Below are 17,644 nucleotides of genomic sequence, written 5' to 3' on the forward strand. Positions count from 1 at the left end.
AATGCAAAAAGCACACAATGAATGTCATCTTCAGCTTCACAGGGGTGATTTTCATGGTCGAAGAGATTGAAAAAATCAAAGTCCTAAAATTTCTGTAAATTTATCAAAAAATTTGCTAAATCAAACCATAACCCTTATGCACTTTTCCTTGTGAGATAATGTTATAAATCAATCTTAAAATTCATCAACAATACGAAACTTTGAGTGATTTCTTCTTTTCAAAGGTCTTTCTAATCATGAATTGTTTTTAAATTTTCGGTACATTCCATAATCACAAAAATATCAAGTTCATTTTGAATAAACAAATTTTATTAATAATTTGATTGCAGGTGTTAGCAAATTATAAATATACAACTTGTACAACTTTCAGCACCAAATTGAAGGAGATTCGAGACGGAAACGATTAAGATTATAATTATGATTGTGATAAACATTTAGGTACCGGATTCGACCAGCGACCAGAAGGTAAACACGTTGTAGAATCACTTCCTTGCAAGACCATTCCTGGAATGCAGCTGAATGTCACTTTAGTATTCATTCGGAATCCATTGTTATTAACTTGAACTCCATCAGGTAAACTCAATTCTGGGCAGTAAATTGCTGAATAGGGAATTGGATTAATACTTATTTCCAAGATAATCAACCAATTAAATACTTACCTTTTACTTCAATCTTAACAGAATGTCGGTGTTTAACTGGAGTTACGCACGTATATTCCCCTGAGTCTGTTTCATCGGCATGATAAATGGACAGGCGATATTCAAGCGATGAATCACGAGCAGGATCAGTTGTCCAGCCTTGAGGATAAGCTCGATGAGCATGATTAACTTCCCAAGTAGGAGTACCAAATTTGCGTATCCAGAGACATTCAAGGTGCAAAATGGTTCCAGGATAAACAATTAGTTTACCGTCATTGCTTTGAGCGATGGGTCCAACTAGATGCCGAAACAATATAGTCGGAGGCTTTTCTACTGCAAATTTAAACGAAACCCCGAACAATTAAACTCAATGTTTGTAATGTTATTGTAATTTGGACTTACATGCATAATCGTGTTGCTGAGACAGTCCATAACAAGTGGGCTTAATGCCATCCCAATCACCATAAACGCATTTTCGTTGAGCACTGCCATGTAGACTGTATTTACCGATATCAACACACCGCACATGTATTGTAGTTCCTGGAGGATAATCAGTATCGTGGACTGTCTGAGAATCTTCAATGAAAGCCAATACATTTTCACCGATTGTTATACCAGATTCAAAGGTACAACTTTTATTTGCTAAATAGTCCAAATTAACATCTTCCTCTTCTTCACATGGTACTCCTGATGCTGACCAAGAACCAGAAGAGTCACAGATGATCTTCCAAGTTGTTTTACGAAAATTGCGCATTCTATTGACTCCAGGACCGGCAAGAGGAACACACTTGTAGACTAGTTGTGAACCAGGAGGCAAATAGCCTCTTTTATAAACATCAGATTCACTCAAAACTATTTTATCATTAGTTTCATTCATTGAGATGTTGCCAATCATGAATTCAGTCGCACTTTCAGCTGGACTGAATGGTAAAGACCAAGTGCTATTCAACTGTTCATTCATTAAAGGTAATGATGAGGATAATGAGGGTGCAATGGTTGTAGTTGTGGTGCTTGTTGTTGTTGATGTTGATGTTAAAGTGGTCAACAGTTGATCGTGGTGATACTTTAGCTGTTGGTCAATCTTTAGTGGAGGTGGACACCATTTGTAAGCAGCTAAAGCTTCATTCAAGCCATTCAGATAAGCTTCTTCTCTCGCATCTTCTTCGATAATTGATTCAATTTTCTCTTCTTCTTCTTCACTGTTTTCGTTCTTATTTCTTTTACTCGATTCACTTTCATTTTTGTGGAAAACATTCTTTTCGTTGATAAATGATGTTGGTGATGTCATTGGATCAACACAAAGTGGAACTTCTGGACTAAGAGAACCTTTAAAACACTTGATCACATCATTGAGTCGATGATATGGAGATAGACATTGATACTCGACAGATGAGTCATGAGAGATGGTCAGGCCTGCTCGATAACCAGATAAATAGTAACCATTGAATATTTGAGGAAGTGAACATGAAGATGGAACACATTCAGGCCAAGCTCTGTTTGCTAAAGACCAGTGACCTGATGAACATGTAATGTTGTATGAAGTCGATAATGATGATGAAGAAACTATTTGATAACCTGGATCACAAACAATAGAAACTGTTTCATTTGATGATATTCGTGAACCTGAAGGCAAAGACGAACTTGAATTTATAAAGTATTGTCCGTTATCCAAATGGGGAAGGGAACAAGGTGATAATAAACATGAAGGTAAACGAGGTTTCCAATGACCTTTAAGACACTTTGCAGTTCGATTTTTACCAATATTTAATGAATAGCCATTGCTGCATGAAACTTGAATCAATGTTCCGTGAGGATAAGTTTCGTTTCCTTGACCAACACGAACAATAGTAATGTCCATCCAAGGTTTACTTTCAATTGATTTACAGTCAGCTGATTGATCGAAATTAATATGGAAACAGGAAATACAGAATGATCAGTAATTTCAGATAAGGTCAATTGGATAGCTTTAAATATTGATAAACAAAAGACCTTGCTGCAGCTTCTTCCTCCTTAATTAAATCCATTTCTTCTCATCAACATCTAAATATACAGACTAAATGTGTCATTATTGAAGGCAACCCCAACGAATCCAGACTTTATTTTGGTCTTAATCGAAAGATGATTCTGAGACCGATAAATAAGTTTGAACAAATGATTGCATGATTTAGCTCAGCCTTTTAACTATCAGAATGACTGATGCAGTAGCCTTGATCGGAGGCAAATGAAAAGACCTACATTTATGACGAAAGATTGTCCACTTAAATAGATGATGACATTGCGATTAATCATTTTTTTGTTTAATCTGTTCAGTTAATTCGCTCGATTAAACAATGAAAGAGAGAAAGAATGATGAAATGGACAAAAGAAGATTAAATTGAAACTGACCTTTTAAATCTGATTGCAAAAGGATTTTCAGTTAATTTGAATTAAATGTTAATATTGACATAATTTCCATTTGTCCATCTCTTTCGTCGATTATCCCAACGAATACTAGGATAGGTTCCTTTAACGCATTTAGGCAATTCAGAGGGTGACCAATGACCATCTACACAGGTGGCACCGGGTGGACCTGAGACCAGGAATCCCTTTGAACACTCATAAATAATCTGTTTATTGTTAATGACTCGGCGCACGTAAGGACGATAATCATACATTCCCATGTGACCTACCAAAAGGACTCGACCATGTTCAATGGAACCAGGAAATGGACAATAAACTAAACAAATTGGTTTTACGTTCATTTTATTTTCAATGATATCAAGAAGAAACAATGGACGAAAAAAAAGGAGGAAAAAAGGCTGCATCATTTAAGATTCAGTGAAACAATTAATTGTACTCAATGGATAATTGCTTTTAAAATTGTCTTTCTTCTTACTTCTAGATGTTTATCAATTAATTAGATTAATTTTTCCATTTAATTACCTTCATTACACACTGGAGTAGCTTTAGTCCATTTCCCATAATAACATTGAGTTGTGTTGGATCCTATTAAATTGTAACCATCCAAGCATTTATAAAGTGCTCTGGACCCATGGTCAGTCTTGGATGCTATCACAATTCCGTGTTTGGGTTTTTCAGGCAACTTTTTGCATCGAGCTGCAATAAAATAAGACAACAATTCAAATAACCAGACTCAATGTATGGGATAAAATAAATGAAAAAAACCAAGAATAACTGCTTCTAGGTTTGAACATTGTTGCCATTAAATATTCAATATAAACAGGTTTGAATTCAGAATTAAATGATCTTTCATCAGTAAATAGTCAATCAACAATGGAAGAGACAAATCAATCTCAACAGTTCCCCATTAGTTGATTGTTTGAAGGATATTCAAAGGAATATAAAGAAAATGTAAAGATTTATTTTTCATTACATTTCTAAAAACCTTCAAGTAGGCTGTTTTAGCATTAGATTTAGTTGTTTTGAGTAAATTTTTCCAAGTTATTTGTAACTGGATGGAATCTCAAATGTTGATCATGGTGAATTGAGCAGTGAGTGTTTATTGCTCAGGAATGGCAAGTGAAGCAGGGAACAGTTTACTATGTTACAAACTAATTATCAGATAATACATCGGACTAATGTAATTTTATGAGCAAATAGTTTGATGGGAATCAGGAAAAGAAAAAATTAAGGATTTAGAAATAATTAACAAGTAAACTTTTGCTTGAAACAAAACACGCTTGAATAAACTCTAAATTCAGTTGAAACAAAGTTAATGCACCTTGATATAGTCGAAGAGTCTTAAAAGATAATCAAAATTTTCGAGTCATTTATTCACTCTTATTCATTACCATGTGAGACTAACAGTGACAATTTAATCAACGAATGTGACTCGCAAGTATTAGAACATTTTATACACTTACTTTGATCAAGAAAATTACTTTTCTTGTTCATCACCTTTTAACACTAACAAGGTAACAGAGTCAATGTTTAAATTGAATGGACAATTGGAGTTGCTTGACAGACTAACAATAATCGCAATACTGAATTCCCTTGATTCCTATTTCCTTTCAACTCCAGACTTATCATGTTATTATAATAAATATAATCTTCAATTGTCAAACCAATTTAACCATTCAACTAACATTTATTCAACTCTTTTTGTTTCAAAATGTAGTAATAACATGATAAGATTATCGAGAGTTCATTTTGTGATCATTGATTCTCATTAAAAAAGAAGAGTAAAATGTTGATTCACTCGATTCATACAATTATAATTGAACCCAAAAATGAAAAAAACTTGATATTCAAAAATTAATAATGTTATTTTCACATGTTCAACAAGATGGCCAGAATGCTTGCTTTTGTTTATTCGGTCCAATGATTTTTTATTCAGCTGGGAAAATGAAATAATTCAACTGATTTGATTGACTAAAGTAGCAGTTATTCCTAGATTAACATAATTATAGCGTTAATTTGGCTAAAAGTCATTAAAATTTTCTGATTGACTTTGAATGATGAATGAACAAATGGAATAAAAAAGAGTAAAATGAATTGAATCAATAATTTTAATTTGAAAGAGCTACACTGATTAAGGGACTTTCATCAAATGGTTCATACATTTGCATTTACATTCCTTCATTTGAAACAGTAAAAATCAATTTGGAAAATTTTTCTTCTTCAAGTTTGAATACAGTTGAAGTGAAGATGAAATTATTAATATTTAGTTTGCCAACAATGAAATGAACGAGAAAAGAAAGAAATAAATTAAAGTCAAGCTCAGAATTTGTTGCTATGAATTATTATGCAGATAAATTTCATATGGATCAGCATTTTCCTTCAATATTATCACCATTATCGTCATCTTCTTCTTGATTAGCCTCAAGACCTGCATCAATGTGCACAATCTTAATTGAATTTATGTAACATTTTTTGTCATCTTCTTCCTCATGATAAAAGGACAAAGAATAAAGAGAAATAGAAAGAAATTCAACTTATTCATAGAGAGTTGTTCATGATTGTTTCATAATTGCCTTTTCATGGCAAAGAAAATATCATTTTATTCCTTTTTCCTTTTCATTTATTATGCTCTTCTTTTATTTCTCCTTTCAACCATGATGTATATTATCAACCAGTTGAGCAATTGAAATCGTTAGACAAACATTTACACAATGATAAAGTATCGAGTTGTTTAAAAAGGCAAATGAAAATTACTTTTTAATGTCAGGATAAGAACTATTAATGATATAATTACCTGGAATACACTTGGGTATGTGAGTCCATGTATCATTGTTGCACAGGAATGGTGATGAACTGGACGATAATTCATATTGAGGTTTGCAAGTTGCATTGATTGCTGTCCCATGAGCCACTCTAGACCCTGGAGCAACATTGTTTATCCGACCATTTATAATGTCAGGAACAATACAAGGAGATAAACAATCGGGTAAAGGGTGAGACCAAGTTCCGTTTTCAAGGCAAGTGGCTGAGGCTGATGGACCCATGAAAACCATTTCATCATAACATTTGAACCAAATGACTGAACCGACACTTGTCCGTCGACCTTCAATGTAACCATTGGCCAAGTAAAGAGGTAAAACACAGTCAATCTCAACACATTTGGGTGTTTCACCTTCCCATTGTTTATCAGGACCACAGGTTCGAGAAGTCGAACCAACCAACGAATAACCAAATCGACATTCATATTTAACCACAGATTTATAGTTTGTTGATGAATAAAGTGCTTTACCGTTTTCAGGATCAACAGGTTTATCACATCGAACAGCTTGAATGTTTTGATGATGATTTTAAAAGCAAATTAATGAGGGAAGAAGAAAAGAGAATGAAAAAGTTGATTGTGTTTGCTGATGTTGCTGTAAATCAATATTTTAATATTAATGATTACGAATGTGCAAACATGAAAACAATAAAGAACGAAAGGGTGAAGAAGAATAGTTTGAGATTTATTATTAATAATATTTATCTTGAACATTTTAATATGAAACCAAGCATTGACATAATAACATAAATCAATAATGACATTAATATAATAATTTTGGTTGAAGATGCAAATATTAATATGGAGAAAGCAAATAATAAAAGTCATGAAACCGGAAATAACTTGAATAACGAAAGGAGCGATAATAAACAAAGTATATCATGATATTATTGAGGCAAGAATAAAAGTCAATAATATAATAATTAAATTTGCTAATGTTGACCATTCATGATCAGTAAGTGGCATCATCAATCATCAATCATCAATCATCAATTTAATTTATAACAGTTGGTCACTTACGTATACAAGTGGGCAAAACTCCACTCCATTGACCATTAGACTGACAATAACGATTAGGTCGACCCTTAATGAGATAACCTTCATTACAAGAATAGGTAACCTTACTGGTAAACGAATTAATGTTTCCCTCTCTTTGTCCATTCTCAATATCGCCAGGATTACCACAGCTTTTGGCTAATCAATTAACAATACAAACATTAATTATGTAATATAAAAACACTTTTCTCTATTATCATTGTTATTATAATTTGCTCACAATAAAGGTGAGAAGAATGACTTTTTTTCTGTCAAATATTCCATCTGACCAATATCATCTTCTATTGTTATCATTCTCAGTCGTTTTGTCTTCTATTCTTTTCCTCTTCTTCTTCTTCTTTTCACATTTTTTATTACATTTATCAAAATCAGATTTTCTTTCATTACATTAATGCTGAAAAGTTGAAGATGCTCAGAGGAATAAGGTGAAAAAATCTTACAACAATGGAAACTCGAAAAATCTTTTGTCAGACGGAAATAAAGGAATCATTTTTTTTCTTTATCCTGCTTTTCTCAAATTCTTATACTTCTATATATACATGATATCGTGAACATGATGAAGGAACATCAAAAATAATAAATGCCCTCAATTTCCGTTTCGTATATAATTCCTGTCAATGATTTCGCTTTCTTTTCATTCGAGTTGCGTTTTGCCAAAATAATTAAAGTTTTGAAACAAAGGGACTCTTTACGAGTTGAAAAGGCTCAAAGTCATTTTGTCCTTTCAAAGTAAATGAATGTGAATGCATTTAAACATTCAAACACTTGGATTATACAGCTTGAAATTGTTACAACAACAAAAACAATAACAATCAGTTCAAACGGACTGCTTCGATATGAGTGCAATCTTTGAATAAATAAATCAGTTATTTACAGTTCAGTTGTTCACGCTCAACAATATTGGTGATGTATGATGCTGATGTTCATGCCTATTGATGTGAATATTACTATCGAAAATATAGTCGTTGAAATTCTGGAACTGTTGCAATCGCCTATGCAATTAAATATGATATGAAGATAATATACTTACGTATGCATTTAAGATCAGGTCCAAACCATTGTGCAGTCCCATTGTAAAAAAGACATTTAGCTTTGGCAAAACCTTTCGATTCATAGCCAGGGAAACACGAATATTGGACCATATCATCTATAGGGAATTCGGTTTGATCTAAAGGGGCGTTATGACGAGCGTGAGGGACAGCCAGTGGTGATCGGCACATTGCTATGATATAAAAGGGTCGAGTTTACGGTAAAACAATAATCACATTACAGGTCGATGCTTGATGATCAATTGAAAATAAATGAGTCTAATACAGCATTACCGAAGTTGTTAGTAATAGCAAAGGCGAAAAGCATAGCAAATACAAACAGAAGCAATCTAATGTTTCAATTATTCCTTCTTTTATCACACTTATCATGCCAACATGCTGATGAAATCTAGTCTAAGGTTGGATCTCAGGTCGTTTATTCTTTGTTGCATATTGTATTCATGATAAACTTATAGCAATATTCAATAGACAGTGAATCTACAAACTTACCTTCTTTGCGACAAACTGGCGGTTGATCACTCCATGATCCGTCACCTTGACAAACTCGCTCTCTTGGACCTGACATGTAGAAGCCATCTAAACATGTATATGAAACACGAGCTCCGAAGTGATTCCCAGATACTTTGAACTCTCCATTCTTAACGGTTGTCATTTCATCACAGTTAAGGTCTATTTAAACAAAACAAAATAAAGTTTATTTCGACCCCATTCGACTCTTCAATACAAAGTTACACCAAGTAATCAAACTCGAAAATACATTTTGAAATTGTTAAAAGAAAGATCTAATTATTAAAGTAATATTCAATTCAATAATAAGTAACAAACATTAACAATTTTTTGCTAGTTTCACAAGTCATTTCATCTCATTTTGTGTGATTCGTAATTCAACTCAATAATCAAAAGTTTTTCAACTTTACATAGTTTATAACAAGACAGGAATTGAACTTACCAGGACGAACACAACTCCAACCACAAAGTCCATCACAAAGACAGCGCTTTCGAGAGCTTATACAATCAGCATCTGAAACACACTTCTTCAAACAACTTCGACCACGAGCAACTGCTTCCTCTCGGCTTCGTGGACAAAGATCGTCTTGGTAAACCGAGTCAAGTGCTTCTGAGGCTGATTCAAAAATTATCACAGTTATTAAACTAATGGTTACTTTATTCAATATTTGCTCAAACTCACCTTGTTTTTTAACATGTCTAATTGGTCTAATGAGTAAGTCACAACTAATTTCCATTGAAAAAGTTAACACAACAAAAAAAATAGTTTGATTTAAATACTTTGATAACATTTCAAGTAATGGATAATGTGAGCGTGGATGAAAGTCTGAAACAAGCTGTAATTAGTTCAATGAACATAAAATTCACACTGCATCTATCAACGCCAAAAGTATTGTTAATAATTTTTGCTCGATATTTTTTCATCACTCTTTGAACTTGAAATTCACTCCTTCATTCTCACTTATCATCCAAATATGTTGTTGGATCAAATTTTGAGAGCGCATGAACTTGAGCATATCTGAACACGAATGACTTCTTCCATGGACTACATGAAATTAGTTTTGACAGCCCCATCTAATGTAAGTATCAATAATATAATTTACAATATTTTGCCCGAGAAACATTTAAGTTGCGTCTATAATGATATTCTTTGTTTTCAGGGATTTTATATGAAGCAAGATGTTTTCGGTCGTTCAGGACATTTCACAACATCCCCAGAAATATCCCAAATATTTGGAGAGGTTTGTTTTCGCATTTATTGTTGTTGCATTTAAACATTTCAGTAGATGCTTTTACTCACAATTGGTTATTTTTTCACAGCTTATTGCAGTTTGGGCTGTCAATGAATGGCAGAGGTTCAATAGCAGTCGACCTTTGCGTATTGTTGAACTTGGACCTGGACGAGGAACCTTAGTCTCTGATATTTCACGTGTTTTAAATAAATTCAGTCATACAAAAGATCAAGCCTCACTTCATTTGGTTGAAATTTCACCTTACCTGGTCCAATTACAAGAACAAAAATTATGTGGTAATGTTTCTGTTCTCGGCAAAGATGATTTTACCAGACATGATTCTTTAACCAAATTGGGTTTACCAATTACATGGTATCGATCATTAGATCAAGTGCCTGAAGTGCCAGGTTTCACTGTGTACATTGCTCACGAATTTCTAGATGCTTTACCTATTCATAAATTTCAGGTAAGCTTTGCATTTATATTAATATCTCCATAAATTTCAATGATCAATTAATCTAAATTTTTTCCTCATCGTATCTCTTTAAAGAAAAATGAATCTGGTGAATGGAGAGAAATTCTTGTCGATATTGATGCCAATGAAGAGCTTCGTTATATTATATCAAGACATCCTACTCCAGCCAGTAAACTTCTCATTACTCACGACCATGACTTGAGTTTGGACCATCTAGAGATTTGTCCTGAGGCAGCATTAACTGTGGAAAAAATTGCTGAAAGATTGAATAGGAATGATGGTTGTTTCCTGATCTGTGATTATGGTTATGATGATAAAGAGAAAAAATCAAGAGATACTTTCAGAGCATTTCGTAATCACAGTCAATGGGATCCTCTCAAAGAACCAGGCTCAGCTGATTTAACAGCTGATGTTGATTTTGGTTATCTTAAAAGGCATGTTGGTGATAAATCGCTTACCTATGGGCCAATCGATCAACAGACATTTCTCAAAAATTTAGGAATAGCTGTCCGACTAGCAATGCTTCTTCAAGCAGCTAATGCTGAGCAGAAAAAAGATTTAATCTCTGGAGCTAAAATGATTCTTGATGATATGGGTCCGAGGTTCAAATTTATGGCTATGTTTCCAAAGCTTTCCAAACATTTATTTCAAACACTTAATCGTTTACAAAGCTCGATGTCTGTAAAAAACCATAGCTATAAAAAATTAAGATTTATAAACCACTTATTGAACACAATGTTGATGATTTACCAATTCACCACTCATTAATCAAACTTTCTTCTAGCTCTTAGCTTTAATTACATTATCAGTCGCTATTTTACATTTAAGCATATCGTTAGTAAATTGTAACGTATGAAAAATCAAAACTTTGCTTATTTTCAAGTATTTTTTTTTGTTTTCTCCTTGTTATTATTGACTAAATTCTCGTAACAAGCACCATTAAAAGCTTATTTATGCATTAATAGAGTATTTCAATAGATTGAGTTAGAACCATATCGATTGCAAACAGCATACAAGGCACTAGTCAATCTTGAACAATCTGAGTGTTTAGTCGTTGAGAAACTGTTTACGTTACCATTAATTATTCAACAAATCACAATTTATCATTTCAATCTAATTCTGTTAGGTTATCGTATTCAAATAATTATCTCTCATTTCGTATAAAAAGACTAGGATGAATACAGAGGCTAGTTTTGAGAAACACAACTTCGTTCAAGATGTTGCGTTCATCATTAAGCAGTTTTATTCTATTAATTTCAATCAGTTGGTGTTCAGTCTTGTGTAACCCATCCGAGCTTTTAGACTTACCATCATTGTACTCCCATTACAATGCTGATCCAGATGCAGGAAAAACTCCATGTGAATTGATCAAGTCTCGAAATTTCATTTGCGAAAATCATTCAATCAAAACAGATGATGGTTACATACTTTCAGTTCAAAGAATAATCAACCCAGTTCTCAGGCAAAGAGGAAAGACCCCAATCAAGCCTTACGTGCTCCAACATGGTCTATTTGGGTCTGCAGCTCATTTCCTTACTAATGCTCCAGGAGGCTTTGCTGCTGATTGGACTGCTAGATCATTAGATTCATCAAAGCTCAGCCAAAAAGGTCGAAATTTAGCTTACTTGTTAGCTAACTTTAACTACGACGTTTGGTTACCAAACTCAAGAGGAAATAAATACTCAACAAACCACACAACCCTCAATCCAAATAAATGTGAGGAATTAACTATTTCGACTTTTTATATAAATCGACAATTCTCGAACTAAATGATCTTCTTTTGACTTGCATAGTAATGGGCGATTTTTGGAAGTTTTCTTTCGATCAGATGATTGCATATGATGCACCAGCAGTTATAGATTACATCTTGAATGTAACCAACTCAGGTAAGTTTTAGTTATTGGTTATATTGTATCACTATTTAATCGACTCATCATTTTTATGTATCAGCATCTCTTGGTTGGATTGGTCACTCTCAAGGTACAACTATCATGTTCGGTTTATTGTCAGAAAAGCCTGAATATGCAGCTAAAGTAGAGCCATTCATTGCATTAGCGCCAGTGGCACACGTCACTCATATAAAATCGCCACTTCGAGTCTTGGCTCACCTTCATGGTATCAAAAAATTCTTCTACGATTTCCCAAACAAATTAACAATACCACAAGAACTTTTAGATAAAATGGCTGAAAAATGTGATAAATCTATGCTCAGAGATATTTGCTCAATGCCAATATTTTTAGCTTGTGGTTACAATCCAAGTCAATTGAACTCAACTCGACTACCTGTTTATTATACTCAAGGCTTTGCTGAAACTTCCAACTGGGATTTACTTCACTTTGCACAAAATATTGTCAACAGAGGTTTTTACAAATTTGATCATGGAACTGTCGGTAATCTATGGCGATACTATTCTGTATATCCTCCAAAGTATGATTTGAGTGCAATCAAATCAAAATCAATTCATCTTTTTACTTCTCTCAATGATGCACTGGCAAGTCCAGAAGATGTTAAAACACTTAGAAAGGCTATGAAAGGTGAGAAACATGAATATATTAATATAACCATTCAATGATAAAATAATGAAATCATATTCTATTTTAATTTCAGTGAATACATTCGAGTACAGTGTACCTGAAGCTTCGTTCAACCACATGGACTTCATTTGGGCAAAGGATGTTTATGAATTACTTTATAAACGAGTGCTGGAAGTCATGAAAAAATTCGATTAAATTTAGCAACTAAACAGTTTCTTCGCCGTCATGCAAATAATATTTGCATCAAAACTCTGATGATATGCTGTACAATTGAATTAATTGTTAGAAGCATATTTATAAGAATAAAATACAATTTGAAATGAAACTTGCACAAAATATTAATAACAATAACAAATTCGTTTTCCTGCTTGCTGTGAAATGTTAACCACTCATTTCAATCTTTGCTTAACCAAAGTTCAGTTGAAAAGGTGCTCAAAACATCTGCATTGAGTAATGAACTGTCATTCTTACAGCGTTCATTTTATCGCTGGATGATTAGAAGATTGATGACCTTTAATGGTCAATCTAAAAAAAAGATTTTGTTTTTGAAAAACAGCATTTTTAGATAAAGAAGGTTTGTATACAAATACGAGTACAAAACTTGCACGATGCAAAATACGATTTGCACCAAATCTGGACTCTTCCTTTTGCACTGGATTGATTTAGGAGATACTAAATAAAAGTAACGCGTGACAAGGTTGATAAAATTAAAAATATAATGTTATTAATCTATTGAGAATTTTTAAAGTTATACAATTGCAATATGACTAGGGAATAGTCAATAGAGAAAAGAAATTTTTGATGACATATGAACAATGAACTAAGTAAGTAAATTTAAATTATGCTAGTTGATGAATATAACCTTTCTTTTTGGTCCTAAGGTTTAGGAGTTGATGAAGAAAGAGATGATGACGGAACAATTAGTGTTTTGATAGACCTGGGAGACAGGGCAACTTGGAATGGTTCATTGGTTACACCAGCGATTGAAGCAACAATAGCTTCCTCTTTACGATTCAACAAAATGACGATTACTTGGCCATTTGTATCCAAAAAGGCAGTCACTTTAATCATTGGATGGTCAATATTGTCACTGAATCCTAACCTTATTGAACCTGGGCTCAAAAACTTGCTAAAGTGTCCAAGAGCGTAAAACATTGGTTGTTTGTAATAAACTTTATTTTTGGCATCAACCAATATAGCTGAATCAGCCACGTTGAGCACATAATTAGGTCCACCTAGAGGGTCGAGGGCAAGATTCCAATCAATCCAACCAGTTCCCCAGTGATTAAGGTTATTAATGATGTCCCAAGCATATGTTTCAGCTCTGGTCCAGTTGCCAATACGAACTATGGAATGAATAAGAAGAGAAAAGTCAAATTAGCACATACTTGTTTACGCTGCTCTTCATAATCACCAAGATAATGAGAAAAATATTTACCTCCTTGGAAATTGCCTCCCCAACCTTCACAAGCTTCGGTCGAAATTAAAAATTTATCTGGATAACTTTCATGTACCAAATTCATAGGAGTGTAAGGTTCAAATCCATATTCATACCAATGGATACCAACTCCAGAGACAAACTTATTTGCTTCTGGATCTTTCAAGATATTTTTAGCGTAATGTATCAACAAGCTCATTATTTCATCGTGAATAATCAAATGTAATTTATCCTTGCCATAACCTGATGATTCCAGTAAAGGTCCTAAATCGTGTTTAATCCAATCACGAATCATTTCAGGAGACGCTCCAACTGATGGATTATGCCAGTGAGGCTTCAGCCCACCAGCAGGCTCATTAATTGATGTTATAGCCCAGAACGGAATTCCAAGTTTCTTATATTCATCGAGAAATCTATTTTAGATGATATTAAAAATTCAAGTTATCAATGTGAAAATTGAACAATAAGCGTGAATCGTAAATTTTCAGCGGAAACAGATCTTGTACTTACGTTCATGAAATCTTATTTCATGATTACAGATAAAGAGATTCTTATTTATTGTAAAATCCTTTTATCTGTTTTAGTATTCAATATAATAAGGACATTTGACCAATAAAAAGGGAAATGTGATAACTTCATACTAGTTTGACTGATTAATTATTTTCTGCTTTTTTTAAGTTTCATTAATTCATGTTTTGCTATCTAAATCGTTTTTCGCAGATGCTGTCAATTCTTGAGATTTATTTTATTGTTATTTACCCGAAAAACAGCCTCATTATAGTTTTTAATCAAAGTTTTGTCGATATTTCAGTTATATGTTGGTTTTATCATTTGTTAATTAACATTAAAATTAATCAAATTTCGATAATTAATGTTAACTCATCAACATGGATAAACATTATAATTAGATTGAATTTCGTGGAAATGTATTACTTGGTTATGACAGGGAGAAATTTTGCTATATTGACATTATGAGAATAACGATTCAAATCTAGGTATTTTGCAAACATCCAACAGATTCAAATACTTGATCAGTATGATGATTATAATATTAATATAATATCTTTTCTATCAAGTCAATTAATCAAGCCAACTCTTACAATTTCAACACAAACTGATTAAAATCTCAATTGAATCTTGTCAATCAATGACCTCAATTTACATTGAAGATGAAAACTGTAGCTATATTACACAATAGTTAATTAGTTGTCAAGTGTAAAATGAAAATAAATACTACTCAACAGATAATTTCAATACAAATTATATTTACAAGTGTTATTCATATTCTAAATAAAGAACTTCAAAGTCGCAACAAGCAGTATAATGGGTTATTATCTTCAACTCATTAAAGAATACCAAGTGCCATTAAAAAATTTCATCGACTTACTTTATGTGATATTTAGCAAGAGTACGATAATATGGTCCACCGGGATCGCCTCTAATGATTCCCATTCCATTATGTCTGTTGTTGGTTTTCAACCAAATTGGCGGAGCCCAGAGTGAAGCCAATAATTTCAATTGACGATTGGTGAAATTTGTTGCCATCCTAATCATGGGAATCTAGTTTTTAGGTTAGCAAAAGAAAAGATTAGAGATTCTGACTTGATTGCTGAAAACAAAAGTTGCTTAAGGAACTAAGCATTTGCAATGAAAATAGCTTTTATTTTTACCTTATATAAGTGATCCTCTGGCGCAAGAGCGAAATGTTTCAAATCAAAATCTCCATCAACTTCATCGTAAGAATAATTTTTACGTGAAAAATCTGTACAGCCAATTGGTACCCGTCCAATAGAGTATTCAATACCATCGGATCCATAATAATCTTGCAACAATCGACGAGACATGTTTTCAGGCAGGGAAAATATGTTGAAACCTGCTGCATCAGTGAATGATCCTCCAAACCCATTGATTTTCTGGCGACGATCAGCTTTATCAATGTGCATTATGAATGTGGATGAGTGATTAATATTAATGGTTAAAGTTTCCAGCGATGAGATTGTTTTACGCATTCGTTTACCAGTTATATCGGACTCGAATGAAACAACTGTACCCGGATTGGCAATCTTGTCAATAGCAAGGGCATCGCAATGAGTCACATTACAGACACAAACGATTCCATTATCCGGGAAATGTTGTTGGAAACAATCTTCTAATCGAACAGCACTGATTAACAAACCAGCCAGCAATACCAAAGTGGTAAACATGTTGAACGGCATATCTATCAACGAACGTAAGTTGACACCAAACACAATAAATAAGCTGTTAGCAAACAAAATTCAATAAACTAAAAATATTTGATTCAACAAGTAATTACCTGAGCTAATTACAATATAAAAATGAATTTGATGATGAAACTGAGTGAATTTACCAAGTGGAAATATTTTGAAGGTGTAATGATGAGGAGAAAAAACTGTAGCGTTGATTGAATTGCGTTTCGACTTTTAACTTTTGCTCCAAAATAATCGCATCATGCAATCTAATTGAGGGGAAGACCTCCACTTACTTAAACTATACGATAGTTTTTGAATCAATCACCTCTTAATGATAATTATCAAGAGTGATGCACTTTATAGCAATTGATGTAGTTCTGACAGAAATCAGTGAAAAAACGTTAAACACGAAAGTAAAATAGTCTATGGAAAGAAAGCAGTAACTGATATTCAGTTGGAAACACGAACTAAAACCTTTTGCTTCTTTCAATCTTGTTGATATATTTTCACTTTCACTCTATTTAAATGTATTTATGCTTCTCACAGCAAGTCTCACTATCACCTTCTTTCTCTCTCAACTTATCATCCACTCTCATCATCAATTTATCAATGTGATGAAGGAGGTTGAAATGTTGAATTAAAAAGCTCATGTTTAAAGTCAAACCCCCTTATCACAGATAGTCGATCAATCAAGATAATAAATATGAAGATGATATTACATGATAACAATTAGACGAGAATAATTGATAATTATTTTGAGATTATTAGTTTCTCTCTCACTCAGCTGATATTGTTTTGCATATGACGATGTCATTTTCACGTGGCTTCTCATCTCATGTATCATACTTGTTGCTTCTCGTCCTTGTGAATAGGTAAACAAAAATCTTGAACAGGGTCATTAATTGCTCAATAATTGGCCATAGCTAGACGTATTTAACCTCAAGCTAGTAAACAAAATGCAACTTTAGAAGCATTGTTGAACGTTTGTTGATTGCTTTCCATGCAGTCTTTAGGCTTTCCTCAAGGCAAAACATGTTTTCAAGTAGATTCAATTTGTATCCAGTTTAGTAAATGTTGCAGTATTACATTATTACATGTGATTATGCTGATGACTGGGAAAGTCTTTCAACCAAGCAACATGAATGAAGAGTCAAAGAAAAGTGGATCTCCTTCTAATGAATTTTCCATTGAGCTCACCTTGACTGTTAATTGCCTAGTCATACCTATGCATAACACAATATAACTTATCATGACGCAAACCCTGGAATCTCCTGATATTTTGTTCT

General features: G+C 33.2%; 4 protein-coding genes across 7 annotated transcripts; 2 read left to right on the plus strand and 2 right to left on the minus strand.

The window, feature by feature from the left end:
• Positions 1–291: 291 nt before the first annotated feature.
• LOC149092908 (sushi, von Willebrand factor type A, EGF and pentraxin domain-containing protein 1-like) lies at positions 292–9,437 on the minus strand. Of its 3 annotated transcripts, XM_089269983.1 has the most exons (10): positions 9,151–9,437; positions 8,911–9,084; positions 8,451–8,630; positions 7,943–8,134; positions 6,877–7,050; positions 5,833–6,363; positions 3,561–3,734; positions 1,041–2,528; positions 660–971; positions 292–600 (listed from the first exon to the last, which is right to left on the minus strand). In XM_089269983.1, the coding sequence occupies exons 1-10, from the start codon at positions 9,257–9,259 to the stop codon at positions 416–418; spliced, it is 3,519 nt and encodes a 1,172-aa protein (XP_089126109.1). In that variant the 5' UTR covers positions 9,260–9,437; the 3' UTR covers positions 292–415. The 3 variants fall into 3 exon arrangements, with proteins under 3 accessions (XP_089126109.1, XP_089126110.1, XP_089126111.1); XM_089269984.1 differs by lacking the exon at positions 6,877–7,050 and having other exon boundaries at positions 344–600; XM_089269985.1 differs by lacking the exons at positions 6,877–7,050; positions 7,943–8,134 and having other exon boundaries at positions 344–600.
• On the plus strand, positions 9,434–10,958 carry LOC149092909 (protein arginine methyltransferase NDUFAF7, mitochondrial-like). The gene is made up of 4 exons (XM_089269991.1): positions 9,434–9,547; positions 9,629–9,709; positions 9,789–10,166; positions 10,251–10,958. Exons 1-4 carry the CDS (start codon positions 9,497–9,499, stop codon positions 10,941–10,943), a joined length of 1,203 nt encoding a protein of 400 aa, XP_089126117.1. The 5' UTR covers positions 9,434–9,496; the 3' UTR covers positions 10,944–10,958.
• Positions 10,959–11,373: 415 nt separating this feature from the next.
• Positions 11,374–13,035, plus strand: LOC149092910 (gastric triacylglycerol lipase-like). The gene is made up of 4 exons (XM_089269990.1): positions 11,374–11,891; positions 11,969–12,061; positions 12,126–12,710; positions 12,784–13,035. Exons 1-4 carry the CDS (start codon positions 11,393–11,395, stop codon positions 12,903–12,905), a joined length of 1,299 nt encoding a protein of 432 aa, XP_089126116.1. The 5' UTR covers positions 11,374–11,392; the 3' UTR covers positions 12,906–13,035.
• A 377-nt stretch (positions 13,036–13,412) lies between these two features.
• On the minus strand, positions 13,413–16,918 carry LOC107363147 (putative glucosylceramidase 4). Of its 2 annotated transcripts, none has more exons than XM_025161076.2 (5): positions 16,463–16,918; positions 15,819–16,366; positions 15,536–15,708; positions 14,149–14,561; positions 13,413–14,056 (listed from the first exon to the last, which is right to left on the minus strand). In XM_025161076.2, the coding sequence occupies exons 2-5, from the start codon at positions 16,362–16,364 to the stop codon at positions 13,587–13,589; spliced, it is 1,602 nt and encodes a 533-aa protein (XP_025016844.2). In that variant the 5' UTR covers positions 16,365–16,366; positions 16,463–16,918; the 3' UTR covers positions 13,413–13,586. The 2 variants fall into 2 exon arrangements, with proteins under 2 accessions (XP_025016844.2, XP_089126114.1); XM_089269988.1 differs by having other exon boundaries at positions 15,819–16,407.
• Between the last annotated feature and the right edge of the window lie 726 nt (positions 16,919–17,644).

The sequence above is a fragment of the Tetranychus urticae genome, unplaced genomic scaffold, assembly GCF_039701765.1.
Source record: "Tetranychus urticae isolate SD_2017Ah unplaced genomic scaffold, NJAU_TeUrti_SD_1.0 Scaffold_4, whole genome shotgun sequence".
In the NCBI taxonomy this organism is placed as follows: Eukaryota; Metazoa; Arthropoda; class Arachnida; order Trombidiformes; family Tetranychidae; genus Tetranychus; species Tetranychus urticae.